General features: G+C 35.6%; 1 protein-coding gene across 1 annotated transcript in view; it reads right to left on the minus strand.

Moving 5' to 3' along the window:
- Positions 1-20,146, minus strand: part of Wnt10 (Wnt oncogene analog 10) — a 207,606-nt gene that overhangs the window by 67,564 nt on the left and 119,896 nt on the right. The window contains exon 4 of the mRNA XM_070106482.1: positions 18,622-19,004. Coding sequence (XP_069962583.1) covers positions 18,622-19,004 — 383 coding nt within the window. The remainder of the gene's footprint in view (positions 1-18,621; positions 19,005-20,146) is intronic.

The following is a 20,146-nucleotide window of genomic DNA, read 5'->3' on the forward strand; positions in this document are numbered from 1 at the left end:
AGATAATTATACTCTCGCAACCTGTTGCAACAGAGTATAATAGTTTTGTTCACCTAACGGTTGTTTGTATCACCTAAAACTAATCGAGTTAGATATAGGGTTATATATATATAAATGATCAGGATGAAGAGACGAGTTGAAATCCGGGTGACTGTCTGTCCGTCCGTCCGCCCGTGCAAGCTCTAACTTGAGTAAAAATTGAGATATCTTTATGAAACTTGGTAGACATGTTTCTTGGTACCGTGAGACGGTTGGTATTGCAGATGGGCGTAATCGGACCACTGCCACGCCCACAAAACGCTATTAATCAAAAACAAATAACTTGCCATAACTAAGCTCCGCAATAAGATACAAGACTGTTATTTGGTATACAGGATCATATTAGGGAGGGGCATCTGCAGTTAAAACTTTTTTTTAAAAAGTGGGCGTGGTCCCGCCTCTAATAGGTTTAATGTGCATATCTCCGCTTATGCTATAATAACAAAATTCACTAGAATCAAATGTTTTCAGCACTTCTATTGACGGTGTGAAAATAGTTGAAATCGGGTGGCAACTCCGCCCACTCCCCATATAACGGTACTGTTAAAAACTACTAAAAGCGCGATAAATCAAGCACTAAACACGCCAGAGACATTAAATTTTATCTCTGGGATGGTATAAGACGACTTTATAGGAACCGCGTTCAAAATTAGACAGTGGGCGTGGCACAGCCCACTTTTAGGTGAAAACCCATATCTTGAGATCTGTTCAACCGATTTCAACCAAATTCGGTGCGTAACTTTCTTTTCATGTTTCTATGTCATAGTGCGAAAATGGGCGAAATCGGATTACAACCACGCCTATTTTCCATATGACACCATTTTAAATACCACTTGATTCTTTCACTTTCCACTATGCAAATTAAGCAACAATGATTATATCGGTGTAAAACTTTGCGTGAATAATGTAATTAAAGTATGCCACCTTGCGGCCAAAAATTGTCCAAAACTGTTCAAACCCCTAAGTACTAAATATGTGGACCCCAGTGCCTATAGTTGACCTTCTACCGAAAATATCAGTCAATCCACAAAGAAATCTCAAACGAGTATACCATTTGACTTTGCGAGAGTATAAAATGTTCGGTTACATCCGAACTTAGCCCTTCCTTACTTGTTTTGTTATAAATTTTTACTAGAGAATAGAGTTTCTTCAGAGAGGTTCTTCGCATATACAATGAATATATTGGCATAATAATGCTCTCAAGATCAACATTCAAGATCCTCAGACATTCCTTGAGACAGTGCAAAGCTATCATGGCGGTATTTGTGTCTCTTTTCCCCACTAAAATTTCCATACTTAGGCAATATATCTTACTCTCTTTCAAAGATAAAGGGATTAAAATAGTACCAAAGTTTGAACAGTTTTTAAGAAATATTTAATAAAATAAAATATATTAATATGTAAATTTTTTATTAAGAAAATTATATTCTATGTAATATTTGTTATAATATAAGAATTTGTGTAAATATAAAATAGAAGTTAAATAGTATAAGTACAAATGAGATTTAATTAAATCTTGCTAAGTAAATATATATTTGAGTATATCTATGTATTAGAATCTTTTTAAAATCGTATGTTTAAATTTGTAAATGTAGTCTTTACATGTATAAAATATATATATGATATATGTATATATTAAGTTCATAATATTTATTACTTTTATGTTAAACATGTACAATTATACTGATTTACTTGAAAGAAATAAAAAAAAAATATTTTTTGGCAAAACCCGATTTCTTTTCATATTCCCCCATATAGTTCTATTGCATTTTATATATAATACAATCAATTATCAGCAAACACACAATTATCACATACAAAACTCAAGTACGATTTCAACAATTTGAGTAACCTCGTTTACGAATTTCTTCACTTTGCGAGAATAGAAAGAGTTTTTATTTCGCATTCTTATGCCACAGAGTTAAAGTGGGTTAACCCTTATGTTAGTAACCACGATCTGAGTATTATTATTATTTTGTTTATTTATTTAAAAAAAAATTTCTAATTTTTTCTAAAAAATTTTTTTCTTCAAATACTAATAGTCAGTGACAATTTCAAGAAAAAAAATAACGTAACAACGTAGAATAAAAAAAAAATGAAAAAAAATAAAATAAAATGAACTCACAAATAGCTTTATTTTAAGTTAAAAAGTTAAGTTTTTTAAGCTATTCACACAAATACACCGCGGTGGGTACCCGGGTACCCGGTTACTAACATAAGGGTTAAATCGGGCTGCAACCATGTCTATTTTACATGTACTCGTATAACAATTTTAAATCCTATATTATTATTTCCCTTTACAGTTCATAAGAATAAATCAAGAGTCAATACAGTTATCAGAATGTAAAAAGCATTTAAAGTATACCATATCGTGTCCAAAAGGATTCGAAATCCGAAAGTTTTTTTGCAGTATATCTTAATGTAAGTCAAAGATAATTTTTTCTGTAAATAAGTTATTGTGATGTTGCTACATAGTATAATTGTTTTGTTCACCTAACGGTTATCTGTAACAGCTAAAATTAATCGAGATAGATATAGAATTATATTTATAACTGTGGCTTATATGTACATGTGTAAATGATCAGGATGACGTGTGAAGTTGAATTCCGTCCATCCGTCCAATCTCTAACTTAAGTAAAGCTTAAAACACGAGTATATTGATGAAACTCGGTACATATTGTAAATGACCAAAATAAATATTTCTTTTGTTTTTTTAAAAGTTTGTTTATTTCAAAGTTCGTTTATTTCACAGTATACATTTGCAAAATAACTCGACAATACTAGTCACTCGCGCTACGTTGCTTGTCCTCTCGTAGCCTCGTTTCGACTGACTAATCGTTGTCTGCCTTGCCACACCGTTCACCCTCTGCCGTATTGCCATCTAACGTTGACAGCTCGGCCACTCCTGATGGATCGTCTCTCCGGGACGATTTTCCGTGTGCGTCGTCGTTGATGCGCTCAAATGAACATTTTGTTTCATAATCGTCATCAGTCATACTCACAGCGCACCATGGCTTCATGTTGTCATTCGTAAATATTCCTGCATAGCGCTTTCGCTGGTTCGTTATATCTGGTAGATCTTCTACCACATAACGATCGTTGGGTAAAACCTTCGTTACCAAATACGGACCTTTGTATAACGGATCGAGTTTATGAGACGTACCCGTTGGAGGAGGTACGTAATCGATTACTACCAGATCTCCTTCGTTATATTGTCTCGGCTTATGATGTTTGATGTCGAAACGTTGTTTCCATTTAGCCCTTTCTATATTAATTCGTTCGGCCGCTGATTTCAGTCGGAAGTCTTCATGTTGAGTTTTTCCGTCGTCGTCGTCATCTGTGATAGCTTGGATTAATCGATTCGTTGTGACGTCGCGTGGCTTATAATTGAAAACTAAGCTATTGGGGCTTTGTTTCGTAGTTGCGTTGCTTTGGGAGTTTATGCTCCATTGAAGTTGTGGTAGTGCGTCGTCCCATTCTTTATCGGCTTTAATGCTGCATTTGAGTGATTCCAAAACTGTCTTATTGACACGCTCGGCTTGACCGTTGGCGCGGAGTGTGCGCACTGCTACTTTGACATGCTTGATGTCATGCCTGTCGGTAAAGCTCTGAAACTCCTTTGATGTAAAAGCCGTGCCCCTGTCGGAAACTATTTGCCTCGGGCACCCATAGATTGTAATGTAATCTCGTAGTGTGCTGACAACAGGAGTTGTTTTCGTATTACGTAATGCTTTTAGTATAACATATTTCGTGAAAGCACACACAATGACCAAGATGTATACATTGCCATGTTTACTTCGTATAAAAGGCCCTAGATGGTCAACATGTATGCATCTAAATGGTATTGGCACCACTTCGCTAACATGGAGCTGTGCTTCCTTCTTGCCCCCCGATGCTTTGTTAATGCAACATTCTGGACACGATGCAATATAGGATTTCACATACGGTCGCATACGAGCAAACCAAAAGTCTTTGGATAATCGTTCGCATGTCTTATCCAGACCAAATTGTCCCGCCTCATCGTGACATGCTCTCACTAAACGCCATTTTACGCCTCTTGGGATCACTAGCCTCTTGTTTTCCTGTACTTTGCGATATAACCGCTGACCTTGCCATATATAGTCATCTTTCAGTTGCTGTGCGTTAAATGTTTCTTTGCCGTTTAAAACTTCGATGATTTCTTTTAATGTTTCGTCTTGTCTTTGCATCGCCGATACCCAATCGTTGTCAATTTTCACCACGGGATAAATTGAGTCGGCGATCGTTGTTGGTTCTACTGGTGGAAGCGTTGGACATCTGCTTAACCCATCAGCTAACGTATTCTTTGTACCTGCGCGGTGAATGCAGTGAAAGTCAAACTCCTGTAATTTGAGCCACCACCTCGCCACTCGCGGTAGCAGTGGTGTTGTCGCTTTAGTGACCGCCACGGCGTTGCAGTCCGTGATCACCTTAAACCTATGTCCAATCAAATACATTCGGTAACGTTGCAGTGTTTCAACTATCGCCAGAACTTCTAATTCGTGGCTAGCGTAGTTGCGTTCTGCGTCATTACACTGTCTGCTGAAATAGAATACAGGTTTGCACTCGGAACCCTCGTCGTTCTGCATTAGCACTCCGGATAACCCTGCTGAACTGGCATCCGTGTGCACCTCGTGAGCTTTTGTTGCGTCGTATATAGTTAAGACTGGCTTGGTTGTTATTAGACTTTTAAGCTTTTCAAATGCGTCGTTTTGTTCTTCATTCCAAAAAAACTCTGCGTTCTTCTTTAGTAACAATGTCAATGGTTGTGCTAAAATGCTGTACCCTTTAACAAACTTCCGGAAGTAACCCGTTACACCCAGAAATTGTCGTACGGCTTTTGTTGTTGTTGGTTTCGGAAACTCTTCAATTACTTTGGTTTTGATTTCCCCTGGTCGTATGCCTTTACTGTCTATATCATGCCCCAGGAAATGTACATGCTGCGCTAAAAATGTACATTTGGATGGTCTAAGGGTAAGACCTGACGCTTTTACGGCATCCAGAAATTCTTTAAGTACGTCGATACCTTCGTCGACTGTTTTTGTGGCTATGATGACCTCATCTACATAGTTGACCACTTTGTCCCGATGCTTAAGTGTCTTGATTAAATTGACAATAATTTCCTGGAAAACCATGTGAGCGTTTACCAACCCAAAAGGCATAACGTTATGCTCGAACAATCCCTCAGGTGTTAAGAATGCTGTGAATTTCTTTGATTCTTCGTTCATTGGTACTTGATAGTAACCGGATGTCATGTCCAGTGTTGAAAAGAACTTATTGCCCGATAACCGTGAAAGTTGCTCTTCGACTATCGGCATTACATAGTTTTTTTTAACAGTGACTTCATTGAGTGCTCGGTAGTCAATACACATTCGACTTTCGCCGTTGGACTTCTTCACTAAGAGAACTGATGCTGCGTGTGGTGAATTACTTGGACGGATGATGTCGTTGTCTAGCAGTTCCTTTAAAACCTTTGATAACATTGGTCGCTGTGAGAACGGAACTTGATAACGTTTGCCCAGAATAGGCCCTGGTACAGTAACTTCTATCGTCATATGCGCGTTGTTGCATCTACCGATTTGGTTGATATTTTCTGCAAAACAATTTTTATAAGTCAACAAAATATTCATTGCCTTGCCTCGTTCCTGCTCCGATAAATCGCTGGATACGTTAAGGTCTACCCTTTTAGCTTCTTGCAGATGTAGCACCCCCTTTCCATTTATCATTTGATAACCGTTATTTTGTAGAACATCTCGACCCACTAAAATATCGTAGGGTAATAACTCGTCCTGAACTAGGTATAGTGTCACTTCATGTTTGACGTTGTCGATTGTTGCAACTATGTTGACCTGACGTGTCACCTTTACTTTGGACCCGCCGAAACCCATGAAGCATCTGTTAGCTTCCTGAGTCTGCATCCCGTTGGCTGCCGTTTCCCGTATCAGCGAGCATACGCTGCCCGTATCGATGAACGCTTCAAGTTTATTACCATTAAGCTCCACTATTTTTATAACTGGAGGAGCCCCGTCGTCTTCCTGGTGATTGGTAATCTTTGCAACTGATGCCTTTTTACCGCATGTTTTAGCTTCATGACCCATTTTTGAACATATCGTACATCGTAGTTTCCGTTGTGGTTGTGTGCACTTGGCTGCCATGTGTCCCAACTCGTTGCAATTGAAGCACTTTATTTGGGTGTACTTCCCATTGTATTTAATTTCGGTCTTCGTTGGCTGGTTTGGTGGTATTGATGTTACCGATGCACTACTGATTGCTGATAAATTCTTTAATGCAACCAATAGTTCACTACACGTTGTAAAATTCATCGTTGCTAATGGCTTAGTTACTGCGCTATCATTGAGACCGCTGATGATGTGCATGTTGATAGATACGTCATCCACCCTACCTTGTCTACCTATGGTTAACATAGAGTAAAAATACTCTACATAGTCTTCGCCGTTTTTACGTTTGCGTTTCATAAGCAATTTATGAATCTCCGCTGCATTGTGCGTTGTTGGAAAATCCGCTTTAAATGCGTACACAAATTCTGACCAGGTCTGAAAAACTGATTGTGCATCCAGCCAACGTTTGGCCATGCCTTTCATTTTGTGTTGCACTGCGATCAAAACTCTGTTTTCCTTCCAGCCGTAGCATTGTTGCAATTGTTCAGTTCGCGTAATAAATTGTGTTGCTGACGTTGAACCTTTTATTGGGTCGAATTCAGGCATAATCCCTACCATGTCCTGAATCGACATCTCTCGCTGTATTGGTCTTCTTAAATCATGAGCTGATTCCCAAGTTGATACACTTGACCCTGGTGACTCTAAGACGTTGTTGATTACCGCTTGTTGAATTTCCTCCCTATTCGGTACCGCTGTTGAATTTTGGGTGATCGCTGCCATAGCTGACGTTAAACCTGCAATTGCTTCTTTTAAACTGTTGAGTTGCCCTTGTAGATCACTTGTAGGACTGGAACTTTCATCTTCAATGTCGATTGCTTCTACTTCGTCGGCACCTAGAACTTCTTGCAGTTTTGATAACTTGATTGCCTTGGTACCCGTCAGTGGTAAATCGTTTGCTCGTAGAAGTGTATTCAGCTGACTGACCTTTAGCGTATTTAATTTGATCATCTTGCGTATTTTGTTTTGAGCTTCTACTCGTACTCGATATTGATGTTTCGTTTCACTTTCTTGTGTTTGTACTCTTCAGTACCTTGCTCTCTCTTTTTACCAGATGCTTGCACCCGCTATTACGTTGTTTGTGTATTTCTCTTAAAATTTTATCCGTTAACTCGCTGATGTAGTGACGTTGAATTGGCGTCGTTTCGCCGCTTCGGTTCACAACTTCGTAGCAGCGCAGTTGATATTTTATAAGCAGAGAAGTTCGCGACGCCCGTTGCACGTTCGAGCTTGCTAATTTTCTGCTGCTTAATCGTTTTACACAGAAATGCCGGTCTTTTGTTGTTGCGTGTCTGAACTTGCACGCTGTACGTATGACAACCAATGTACTGTTTGTTGATTTGCACGTGTTGCAAATACTTCGTTTGTCTTATTTCGTAAGACGTTGATATTTCGCTGTGGTGTCTTTCGCAGAATTTGCTGCGCCGTCGAAATTCTGCAAAACAAGGAACTTTACCGTTGCGCCGTTTTGCAATTCGTGCCGTTTTGCGCTGCTCAGCCCTTGGATCGCTGAAAAACACTTGTTCCTTTCTTTTATGCCGTTACACCACTGCTACGTTTTATTTGCCTCCTTTGTAGACGATTGGATACACTTATCCCACTTCTGAGATGTAAATGACCAAAATAAATATTTCTTTTGTTTTTTTAAAAGTTTGTTTATTTCAAAGTTCGTTTATTTCACAGTATACATTTGCAAAATAACTCGACAATACTAGTCACTCGCGCTACGTTGCTTGTCCTCTCGTAGCCTCGTTTCGACTGACTAATCGTTGTCTGCCTTGCCACACCGTTCACCCTCTGCCGTATTGCCATCTAACGTTGACAATATGTTATAGGGGTTTCAGTATTGTAGATGGTCGGAATCGGATCACTACCACTCCCACAAAATGCCGTTACAGATACGTTCAGATGCAAAAGTGTAGTTTTATACAGCAGATCGTAGTAAGGAGGGACATTTGCGGTTTAAAACTTTTTCAAAGTCAGCTTTGCCCAAACCCCTAATTCGTTTAATGTAAATATATATCATACATAGCTAAAGCTATAGAAACGAAATTCGCCCAGCACAATTAGTTTCGGTACATCCGCCTACTCCTCATATAACGGTTATGTTGAAAACTACTAAAAAGGCGATAATTTACTCAATAAAAATCGTTAGTTTTGGTTGCACCGAAGCTATATAGCTTATACAAAAGATTCCTTACAAGAACTTGATTTTGATCGGCCAGTTTGACAGCTATATGCTATAGTGTTTCGATCTGAACAATTTCTTCGGAGATTGCATCGTAGCTTTGGATAACACCCATGCCAAACTTGGTGGAGATATATCATCAAATCAAAAAATGTTTCATTCAAGGACTTGATTTCGATCGGATCAGTGATCTCATATCGGCGGTTCCGACAAATTAATAGCTTTTTGGGGAGATAAAGACGTTTGCGAAATTTCAAATCGATATCTAAAAAACTGGGGGACTAGTTCGCGTATGTACAGACGAACAGAACGACCGGCTAAATCGACTTAGTTCCGAGTGAGGAAAGGTAAGTTTGGGTGTAATCGAACATTTTATATTCTTGCAACTTGCAAGAATGAAAGCAGGAGAAATACCTTCTGGTGTGGCAAAACTTTATATTAAAAAATATTGCGAAGGATTTCAATATTCATAATTCGACGAAATTTTGAATGGTTTTCAATAAAATTTAGTATTTTAATAAATAATGTTTTAGGTCATAGACTCACTTAGTTTTATTCGCATCAGCTAAAATAAAATCAAAGTCATCTTCAAATATGATATATGTGATATAAACTCAACCGAGGAACTTAAAAATAATATATTGAGCTGATGTGGAAAACGTCAACCAGTTCATCGAAATTATTAATATTGAGGATATGAGGCTTAGATCAATTCCATTTCCCAATATATTCAGTGGTAAAACACATAATTTTCATGGAAACTTTTTCATTAAAACATCACTATTTTGTCATACGGTTGTCAGGAAAGATTTGCCCCGAATTTATATAACATATCCCACAGATTGACCGATATTTTTCATAAAATGTTTGCTGTAAGAACTGGGGTCCACATATTCGGTATTTAGGAGTTTGAAGAGTTGTAATCCGATTTTGATAATTTTTGGCCATAAGGTGGCCTACTTTAATCGCACTATTCGGGTACATTTTTATCCCGATACATTCCTTGGTGCTTGATTTGCTTGATCCGATTACGCCCAACTATGAACCAAGTTTCATTACAATATCTCAATTTTTACTCAAGTTACTGCTTGCACAGACAGACAGACGAACCGGTGGACGAACAGACAGACATTGATGTTTCAACTCGTATGTTTCAGGGTACAAGTACTTGTACTCTTAAGTATACTTGAGCAATACCACAAGGTAATGCAATAAATAATGATAAGTATATATAGCATGATTGCGACATATATGGTGATGTCCTAGACCGTGAACTTGATCCTAGACTGAGAACCAAACCTCATAACCCTAATACAATGATTTCCGATCCTCTGTTTTATGATTTTCTCATATATCCAATATATTAAATTTTTCCTCTTTAGTTGAGTTAGTATCACATACGAGCTCTGTTCAAAGGAAAAGGTGATTTGGTGAAAAGTACAATACTTATTTATTCACCAATATCTATTTTGTCCCCTTCAAAGTAATCCCCCTCGGATATAATACATTTGTGCCAACGCTTTTTTCAATCCTCGCACTTCTGAAATGCGTCTTTCGGTATGGCCTCAGCTCTTTCTTCGATTCTGACTTAATCTCATCAATCGTGGCAAAACGTTTTGCTTTCATTGGCTTCTTCAGTATGTTTCAGTTAGCACTTCCTTACTGTTTAATATGAAGCTTTGATTCTGACAGGGCTGCCAGATCGGATTTTTCCGAATTTGCCGGATTTTTCGACCCTGCAAAAGTTCTTGCGGATTTATACTCGGATTTTATGATTTATCCGGATTTTGAACGTTCCATGTCAAATGATCTATTTTCTTTATTAATACAATATGAATTCGAAAGAAAGGGCAGAGAAGATAAAAAAGACATTCTTTGCTCGGTCGATCAAGAAAACTGAAAGCAGTTGAACTCTCAACTTTCTTACTTTCACTTGCTCATTTTTCTCCTATCTACCTCGCACTCCCACAAAGGTTCTGCATATACAGTATTGCTGCATTCGTTGTTTGAGTAACAAAAATTTTCAACGTGCAAAATTGAAAAGCATTCGCTCGCAAGACAAGACATCGAATGCAAGACATGTTGGTTGTTGGGCCAAAAGTAACCGTACCTGTTCAAATCGTCTTGTAACATATCCCCAATTCAATGTGACAAATAAAGGTATCGATTCTTTTCGTGAAAAATCCAAGTAATTTTAAATAAATTCGGCTACAGAAATCAACAAGAGTTTAGCATTTGCTGAAAAAGAGGTTCAGTTGCTGCATGCTGTTGCGCTTTTCAGATCCAAATAATAAACAAGAGTTGCTGATTTTTCGGATTCGATCTAGAGGAAACTCACAACGATTTCAAAACAAAAAGAAGATTGGCGATGGTTACCAAGAGTTTCCACTAGTTTCGAAATAAGTTGACTAAATTTGAGTGCTTCCATATTTTTCCGTTAATTGCAAGATAATTTTATCCCAAGTCAATTTTAATAAAACTAAAATGCACAAGAATTGTCAACAGAGACAATTTCAGCAATTCTTCACAGTTAAGCTGTGTAAAGAGTTCTATTTTCGATGTGGACTGTGCAAAATTTAACAAAAACATCAACAAATACATCTAAAAAATATTGTAACAATTATAGACCCCATTTTTAAAGATGTACTAAAGTTAAATTTGACAATATGATGTTTTTAAACTTTTATTGTTTTAAAATTCCAATTTTAAAATATTACATATATACTTGTAGTATGTATATGCTCCAAAAGCCTTTTTTATATTTAGAGCACAGAAGAGAGGGAGAACCACATTAAAATAAAAAGACATTACACTTTCGAATTTAATATGACTTCAAATAAACCCACAAGAAGTAGTTTAATGGTGGTTATTCACACCTTCTTGTAGGCCATTCAATGTAAAAATTTCATTAAAATATCGAATCTCCAAACTTTTATCGCAATCATTCGGTTGTTGCACGTAGCCCCGTTTTGTTGGAACCAGATGTTGTCAAGATCAACTTCTTCAATATATATCTAACGGTGTTTAAATGAGCTAAGCCTCAGTAACTAAGCACACCACTCTACTCGGTATCTACAAAAAGGGGCGCACCCCTCCTAATACACACCACAACATTCAGCAAGATGTCACCACACGACGACACCCCACTCCTCCAAGCAACAAAAACGATGGTCCCCACATAAGAGAATCAACATTCGTATATACACTGCGCCGCGTCAACACCACATTCATTACGAACGCGATCCAGCGCGCTACCTGCATTCGCTTGCTCAATTCGTGAACCTGCGAAGTGAACATCATTTTTTTTCGACTCTTTCTCTGCGGAATCTTGAATTAAATTTGTTAAAGTTCAATTTAACTGTGTTAAAAGATCTTAATAAATTTTAAATTTGTAAACTTTTTCATCATATTTTCTTTGCTTTATTCGGAAAAAAGTGTTAAAGGCAAGTGTTAAAGTGAAGATGGTGAAAGGCTTTGTGCAAATTATTCAAACGGTGTCACCAGCTTCATTTGAAAGGAGTACGGACCGACGATTCCAAAACACCAAACTGTCAATTTTCGTGAATGTAATGGATGTCATGAATAATTTGTGTAATTCTCTTCGCACCAGAATCGACACTTTTGTTTATTTACCGCACCAAATGAAAATGAGCGATTCAAAAAATGGCAAAAGCGAAGGAAAGTTGAAATTGGAGAACGATTATTTTAATAATAAAAATTAGTAGTTTGTAAACGTCGTTCTTGCGAATATTCTTAAATGATGAAATTGTAAACATTACTGAATACATAGAAAACAAATTATAGATGATGGCAAATCAAAATCATATCATCGCTATTGGCAAACCCGAGAGTACCATCAGGACGCTTTATATAAAAAATATGTGAAGATTTTGTAACTCCCACTGCATGCTCTTGTGACAAAAATGCGCAAAGTCGGGTCAATACTACCTTTAGCCCTCATATAGCTTATATAATTACTTTTGAACATCTGATTGAATTTATACCGAATCTATTTTTCAAAATGTAATAAATCGTACCCTAGTGCCCATATACCTAATATACGGATTTTAATGAAATTCAGGGATCCTCTGTTTCTGGTAATTATATGTCATACTACCACAATTATATAAAATCGGGTCAAATGTTCCCTACCTTATATAAGAAAATGGATACAAATTATATAAACATTTCAATCTTCCGGTTGGCTCTATACCGTATATATCGGTCAAGATGTAAGATATACTATATTTGCAAAATTAAGTAAAAGCACTAATATTGAATATATTCATTTAATGTCGAAGATGTGCGATATGGATCCACGAATTACCTCAGCTCTCATATACTATATTTTAGCTCTGGTTAAATGAGCTAAGCCTCAGCCCCCTCGCATATATGTAAACACTACGAGATCCTGTGCGCAAGTTCATTACAATTGAATCAAGTTATTGTCTTTTTTGAACCGTCAGGGCAAGTTCTTTTATTAATACAAAAACTAAGACAGGCTACATTTTGATAATGTAGTACTATTTATACTACTTTATGGTACAAGTGTCTATTTGCTGTCTGCTGTGCTATTTTAAGATAAACACACTATCTACGGTCGATTGTTTGTCGTTACAAACAGTCCCGAGAGGATAGCGTGTAGGAAATAATACTCGTTATGTGTGATAACCATTTCTATTTCGCACTATTTGTGCAGCAGATATTGGAATTGCTTATCACTATTTGTTTATGCGTGGTTCAGCATAAACAAGAAATGTTTTGGTTGTTTCTGTTTAATGAAACGTTCCTTAACTCGCACGTCTTTTTAAATTATATTCATCGATCAACACACACAGATCAATCTCACCTCAACATATTTTATAACTAATTGTTTATAGTTATAGCACTAGAGAGGTTATTCCTGATATTATTGTAAAAGCCAAAAATAGAGAAGTAACGATTAAATGCCAAAATAAAATAGATGTAACAAGAACTACTACTCTATTAAGTGAAAAAATGGATAAATACTATAGTATAAATGCAAAAACAGTCAATCTACCTAGAGTGAAAATACATGATGTACAAATTGACATGAGCATACAAGAAATCGAAGAGAACATAAAAAACAGAAATTCATTTATGCTTAGTGATAATTTTTCCTTAATATCTGATAACAGAAACGCTAGAAAACAGAGAATTATAATAATGGAAGTCTCCCCTGGGATTTATGAAAACATTGTCAAAAATAATTACAAATTATTTGTCGGTTTTCAATGTAGTAAGTTGTATGACATTGTTAACTTAAGCCTATGTTTCAAATGTGGACAGATCAACCACAACAGTAAAAAATGCAAAAATGAACCTAAGTGTCTAAAATGTGCTGGTGACCACCTAACAAGTGCCTGTAATTCAAATACACTGAAATGTCTAAATTGTGACTTCTATAATAAAAAGTATAAGCAAAATAAATGCACAAATCATCACCCAAAGGATACATGAGGCTGTGAGTATATCAAGCATAAAATTCAAAAACTCATGAAAGAAACAGATTACCCTACTTTACCAAAAAAACCTAAATATCTAGGTAAAATACCGGGTCAAGTACTTATTTTATCCTCAAGCGCAATCAGGAAATAATTTTTATTGAGCGATTTAAATGGAAGAATTTAGTGAATATAAAGAAGCAAATAATATAGAAAGACAAGTGAATAGTGTGCAAGAGTTGAATAAAATATTGTTGCCAAGTGATATGCATATAATACACCTAAATGTCAGAGGTTTAAAATCTAACCATAATAATGTTGAAGTGTTGATTAAAAAATGGATATTAAACCAGATGTAATTGTATGCTCTGAAACATGGAATCTAGAGTTCCATCATTTATATAAAATAGGCACGTATAAAACATACTATAATAAAGGAAGTATCAACAAAGCCGATGGAGTGGTTATCTACGTAAAATCGTCTCTGAGATAAGAAACTAAGACAGAGGAGATAGGATCCTGTAAAATACTAACAACTACTATTAAAACTGTAAACGATTCATATATTAAAATCTCAGGATTATACAGAAGTCATGATATAACAATAGAAAATTTTATTAAAGATTTCTACAATTATTTAGTCCGAACTAAAAAAATAAAAAACCACTGTATAGTTGGAGATTTTAATATTGATATACTGAAATCTGATAATAATTCTACTACATTTTTAACAAATCTATTAGAAGCAGGTTATATTCCTTACTTTAGTGAAATTACCAGACCAAGTTCTACAAACATGGAAGGCTCCTGTATAGACAATATATTTGTTAAATCGTCAATAATGAATATAAAATCTTATACATATACGAATATCTTTACAGACCATTATCCAATCTTGATATCAATAGATTGGAAAAGCGAAAAAAGAAAAACTAATTACAATAAGACTATAGATTATAAGAAACTAAATACACTAAGTCATAGTACTGATTTGACAAATATATTAGAAATACAGGATCCAAATCAAGCCTTGGAAACATTGATACATGAAATAAAGAATTTAACAAATAAAGTTATAGTAAAAAATAGCGGCAAAAATAAAAAGAAAGACGATATTCCAAGAAATAACTGGATAACGAAGGGAATCATTATATCTTGTAATAAAAAAGAAACTTTATATAATATATGGAAGTTAAATAAGAATAACGTAAATACTAAAAAAGAAAATAATCAATATTGTAAAATGCTAAACAACGTCATTAAATGTGCTAAAATAAAATATGAAAAAATTTAATAAGCTCAAATATGCATAATAGTAAAAGAGTATGGCAATACTTAAATATAAAGTTAGGTAGAAATAAAAACGCTGAGACTAAAATTGAATGTCTAAATGTAAACGATAAAATAGTAACGACTACGGAAGATATTGCAAATACATTGAATGAATTTTTTAGTGAAGTAGGCATCAAATTAGCTAATAATATAGGGTTAGATAAAAATATAATAAACAATGCGTCAAATGGCATTCCACATAATAGCAAATCTATCTTTATTAAACCGATAACTGTGAATGAAATCTTAAAAGCTATAAATAAAATGAAAGACAAAGCGGGTGGAAGAGATGATATTAGTACTAAGATAATAAAAAACTTAGATCACTGGGTTAGCCAGCCTCTCGAATATATTTTTAATCTATGTATTTCTAAAGGAATTCGGCCAAAAGCCCTGAAATCAGCGCTGATAGTACCGATTTTCAAAGCAGGTAAAAAGGATAATCCAAGTAACTATAGACCGATCTCTTTGATATCTAATATAGCTAAACTGTTCGAAAAGCTGATGCATAAAAGAATATACGATTTCATGGAGAAGTGCAATATTTTTTCAGATAAGCAATACGGTTTCCTAAAGAACAAAAGTACAGCAGATGCTCACTCTTATATTACTAACTACATATATGAAAATTTTAATAAAGATAATAAAACTGCAATAGCTTTCCTAGACCTAGCCAAAGCGTTCGACACAGTGAACCACAAGATACTACTAGATAAATTAGAAAAGCATGGTATAAGAGGGATAGCACTTGACTTAATAAAAGATTATCTGAGTGAAAGAACTCAAGTAACTAGATATAGAGATAGTGTAAGTAGTGATAAATATTTAAAAATAGGTGTGCCTCAATGTACAATCTTAGTTCCACTATTTTTTGTATTGTATATTAATGATATATTTAAATATGTAGAAAGAGGGTCAATCATTTCATATGCGGACTACACTGCTATATTATGTACTGAGAAAAACTGGGATGATGTTAAAACCAAGATGAATATAAGATTATCTAATATTTGTAAATGGCTAAGAAATAATCAACTAACTCTGAACGTTGATAAAACAGTATATATAACTTTCTGTGGTAATAAACGTAATATCCCAGATAAATTAATATTAAATATAAACAACAAAGAAATAAAAAGAGTGAACAGTTATAAGTATCTAGGAATAAACATCGATTACCTAATGAAATGGGATATACATGTAAAAGAAGTAATTAAAAAAGTCAGATATTTCGAATTTATAATTCATAAATTAAAACAAAACATCGAAAGTAAGAGACCTTAAAAATGTTATACCATGCATTATTTGAAAGCATAATACACTATGGCATCATAGCGGGGGGGGGTGCTTACAGAAATGTAATTCAGCCACTCTTGACCATGCAACAAAGAATACTAAAAAAACTTGACTTAGGACAAAATTCACCTTTAAACATTAAACAAACCTTTGTAATAAATAGTTTATTGTACTTCTATAATGCATGTAAAATATTGTATATCAACTATGAGGGAAGATCAAGGCATAAAAATATAAAACTGTGTAAAGTCAACAAAACAATATATAGTAAAAATTCGTATTATGTAGCTATGAAATATTACAATCTAATGCCGACTGAATATAAGAATCTCAATGTTATAAATAAGCCGAATAAATTTAAATTGAAACAGTGGTTATTGGATACACAGAGTCATTTAAAATAAAGTTTTAATTATTAGAAACTAAGAATATAAAACAATTGAAAACACTCAAAAGGGAGTGACATTATACATTTATACATTCATATATTTACATAATTATAGTAATATTATACATGTACGATAGGCCTAGGCTTATCTTTTCCCTACCCTATCAACAGGCAATTGTTTTTTGTCTCTATAGGGTTTAATATGCAGTTCAACTGTATATTTCATTGGGAAATAAATAAATAAATAAAAATATGTAAAATTGCAAAATCTGGTTTTTGATAATAAAACCTTGTATACGAAATACCGCGAATTTTTACTCTAAGTAAACGCTATTCTAAGTGAAGCTTTAATATCTTAAAGGAGTTAATACCGCAGTGCTGTGTGCTTCCTAATAAATTTCGCATGAAAATAATCAAGCCTCTTTGATTGAGTTTATATCACATACTCGTATGTGTATCTGATTTGAGTTAATTCAGTTGATTTTAATATTAATATGTCAGACATGCAAAATGTAGTAATGAAACTATGTGAGACTACGACTTATAATATATGAACATAAGTAGCTAATTCCCCAAATTTAATTGTAAAGCATTTGGTTTCTTCGTATAGCGTTCTGCTGAATAGTTTCGCCACATTTTTATACTCTGGCAACATGTTGCTACAGAACATAATAGCTTTGTTCACCTAACGGTTGTTTGTATCAGTTAAAACTAATCGAGATAGATATAGGGTTATATACATATAAATGATCAGGATGAAGAGACGAGTTGAAATCCGGGTGACGGTTGGTATTGCAGATGGGCATAATCGGACCACTGCCACGCCCACAAAACGAAACAATTCAAGCTCTTAGGTACCGAAAAATATCGCTTATTCTATAAGATATATTATCGAAGTTCGGGGAGAATCCTTTTCTGATAATATGCTTGTTTATCAAAATTGTATTGAATTGGATCAATAATTCGATTAGTCCCCATATATGTACCTAATAGAAACATTTTCGAAATTCCGGCTGACTTAATACCCCATATATCGGCCAATATGTAAGTTACCTTAATTAAATTGAGTGAGCGTATTTTTCTGCTAACAGTGTATCTATCTGCCTAAGATGGATAAAATCGTGTGAAAATCTGCCCCAGCTCCTTTATAACTAATATCACGATTTTCAAACATCCGGTGGACTTTACTCCTTATACCTATACTGTTGATGGTATGTGAGATACCTTAATGAAACTGAGAGAGCATCTGTTTCTGTCAATAATTAATATATTAAGATAAAATTAGGTGAATACTATACCTATCTCCCTTATACCTAATAAAATATGTTCAAATTTCTGGTTGGCCCTTTCCCGTATATATCGGTTAATATTTAAGATATCTTAGCAAAATTAACTGAATGTATAATATTGGATATAGTTTAGTGCCACAAATAGGTGAAATTGTATTATATGTACTGCATAAAATAATTTCCGTTATTCTAACAAACCTTATAGTTTAACGATGAACATGAATGTGAATTTAGTGCCACAAATAGAAGAAATTGTATTACATGTACTGCATAAAATAATTTCCGTTATTCTAACAAACCTTATGGTTTCACAATGAACATAAATGGAGTTGGTCTCTTTTACTTTTTAATCAAAAAAAAAAGAACGTATATATATGTATGTATATGTGTGTAACTAACGAAAACTAATAATTATTATTTGATTACTTACGATTCGTCCAGCATTATTATTATGCAGGTTAATTTTTGATTGTACATCTCCAGCCTTCTCGCGGCAATCCAAAAATAGCTTAGAAAACTCAACACCAAAGTCCATATTATGAGAACATCCTCCCCATTTCCAGCGGCTGGTAATTTTCGCCCTTTCGTACTTCTTCTCCTCTTCAGGTGTTAATATTTGGTTTGTTTCTAAGTATTGGAGAAATAGCTTCTTCTCCTTATCAAGGCTTCTTCTAAGATTTCTGTTTAGCGTTTTCCTATTAATTGAAGGATCACAACCGCAGGACACCAGCCGTCCTTGACTGCAAGCTCGAGCAACATTATGAGCTACACCGGCAGCGGAGATGGCAAACACAAACGCACTTTCCCTGTATCCTGTGAAAATAAATTTTTGAACAGTCTTAAAACTTTTAATGTGCATATAAATATGTACATATTTGCGTACTTAAATTTGATAAAAGCGATGTACCTCGGATATAAAATAAGAAATATAAGGTTGGCCGTTATTTCCCTTCCGCTTTTTTGTCTTTGGAATTTCGCGGCTATGTACAAAGCGCTACAGAGCTCGTATCTGGCAACACTATACATAATTTGAAAGGTCTTGACATAACCTACAAAACAACGCTATGCATGATTAGTTTGGATATTGCGTTCAACAGTTATAGATGTGTAAACATGGAGTTCACTAACGCCGAAATTCGCGCTATTTTAAAGTTTTCCTTCGTTAAAGGCAAATCCGCCAGAGAAACGTTCCGTGAGATTAATGGTGTTTTGGGGGATGGTACTCTATCACTTCGAACCGCGGAGGAATGGTTTCGACGATTCAGAACCGGTGAAAACGACACCATGGATAAGCCAGCCGGCGGAAGACCTGTGACGACAAATACCGATCAAATCATGGAATACATCGAGTTAGACCGGCATATGGCATCTCGTGACATCGCCCAGGAGATGGGAGTTAGTCACCAAACCATTTTGAACCATCTGCAGAAGGCTGGATACAAAAAAAAAGTTTGATGTTTGGGTGCCGCATAATTTGACGCAAAAAAACCTTCTGTACCGAATCAACGCCTGCGATATGCTGCTGAAACGGAACGAACTCGTCCCATTCTTGAAGCGGATGGTGACTGGCGACGAAAAATGGATCACATACGACAATATCAAGCGAAAACGGTCGTGGTCGAAGGCCGGTGAATCGTCCCAAACAGTGGCCAAGCCGGGATTGACGGCCAGGAAGGTTTTGCTGTGTGTTTGGTGGGATTGGAAGGGAATCATCCACTATGAGCTGCTCCCATATGGCCAGATGCTTAATTCTACCATCTACTGCGAACAACTGGACCGCTTGAAGCAGGCGATCGACCAGAAGCGTCCAGAATTGGCCAACAGGAAGGGTGTAGTGTTCCACCAGGACAACGCCAGACCACACACTTCGTTGATGACTCGTCAGAAGCTACGGGAGCTCGGATGGGAGGTTTTATCGCATCCACCATATAGCCCGGACGTAGCGCCAAGTGATT

The sequence above is a fragment of the Bactrocera oleae genome, chromosome 3 (genome assembly GCF_042242935.1).
Source record: "Bactrocera oleae isolate idBacOlea1 chromosome 3, idBacOlea1, whole genome shotgun sequence".
NCBI lineage: Eukaryota > Metazoa > Arthropoda > Insecta > Diptera > Tephritidae > Bactrocera > Bactrocera oleae.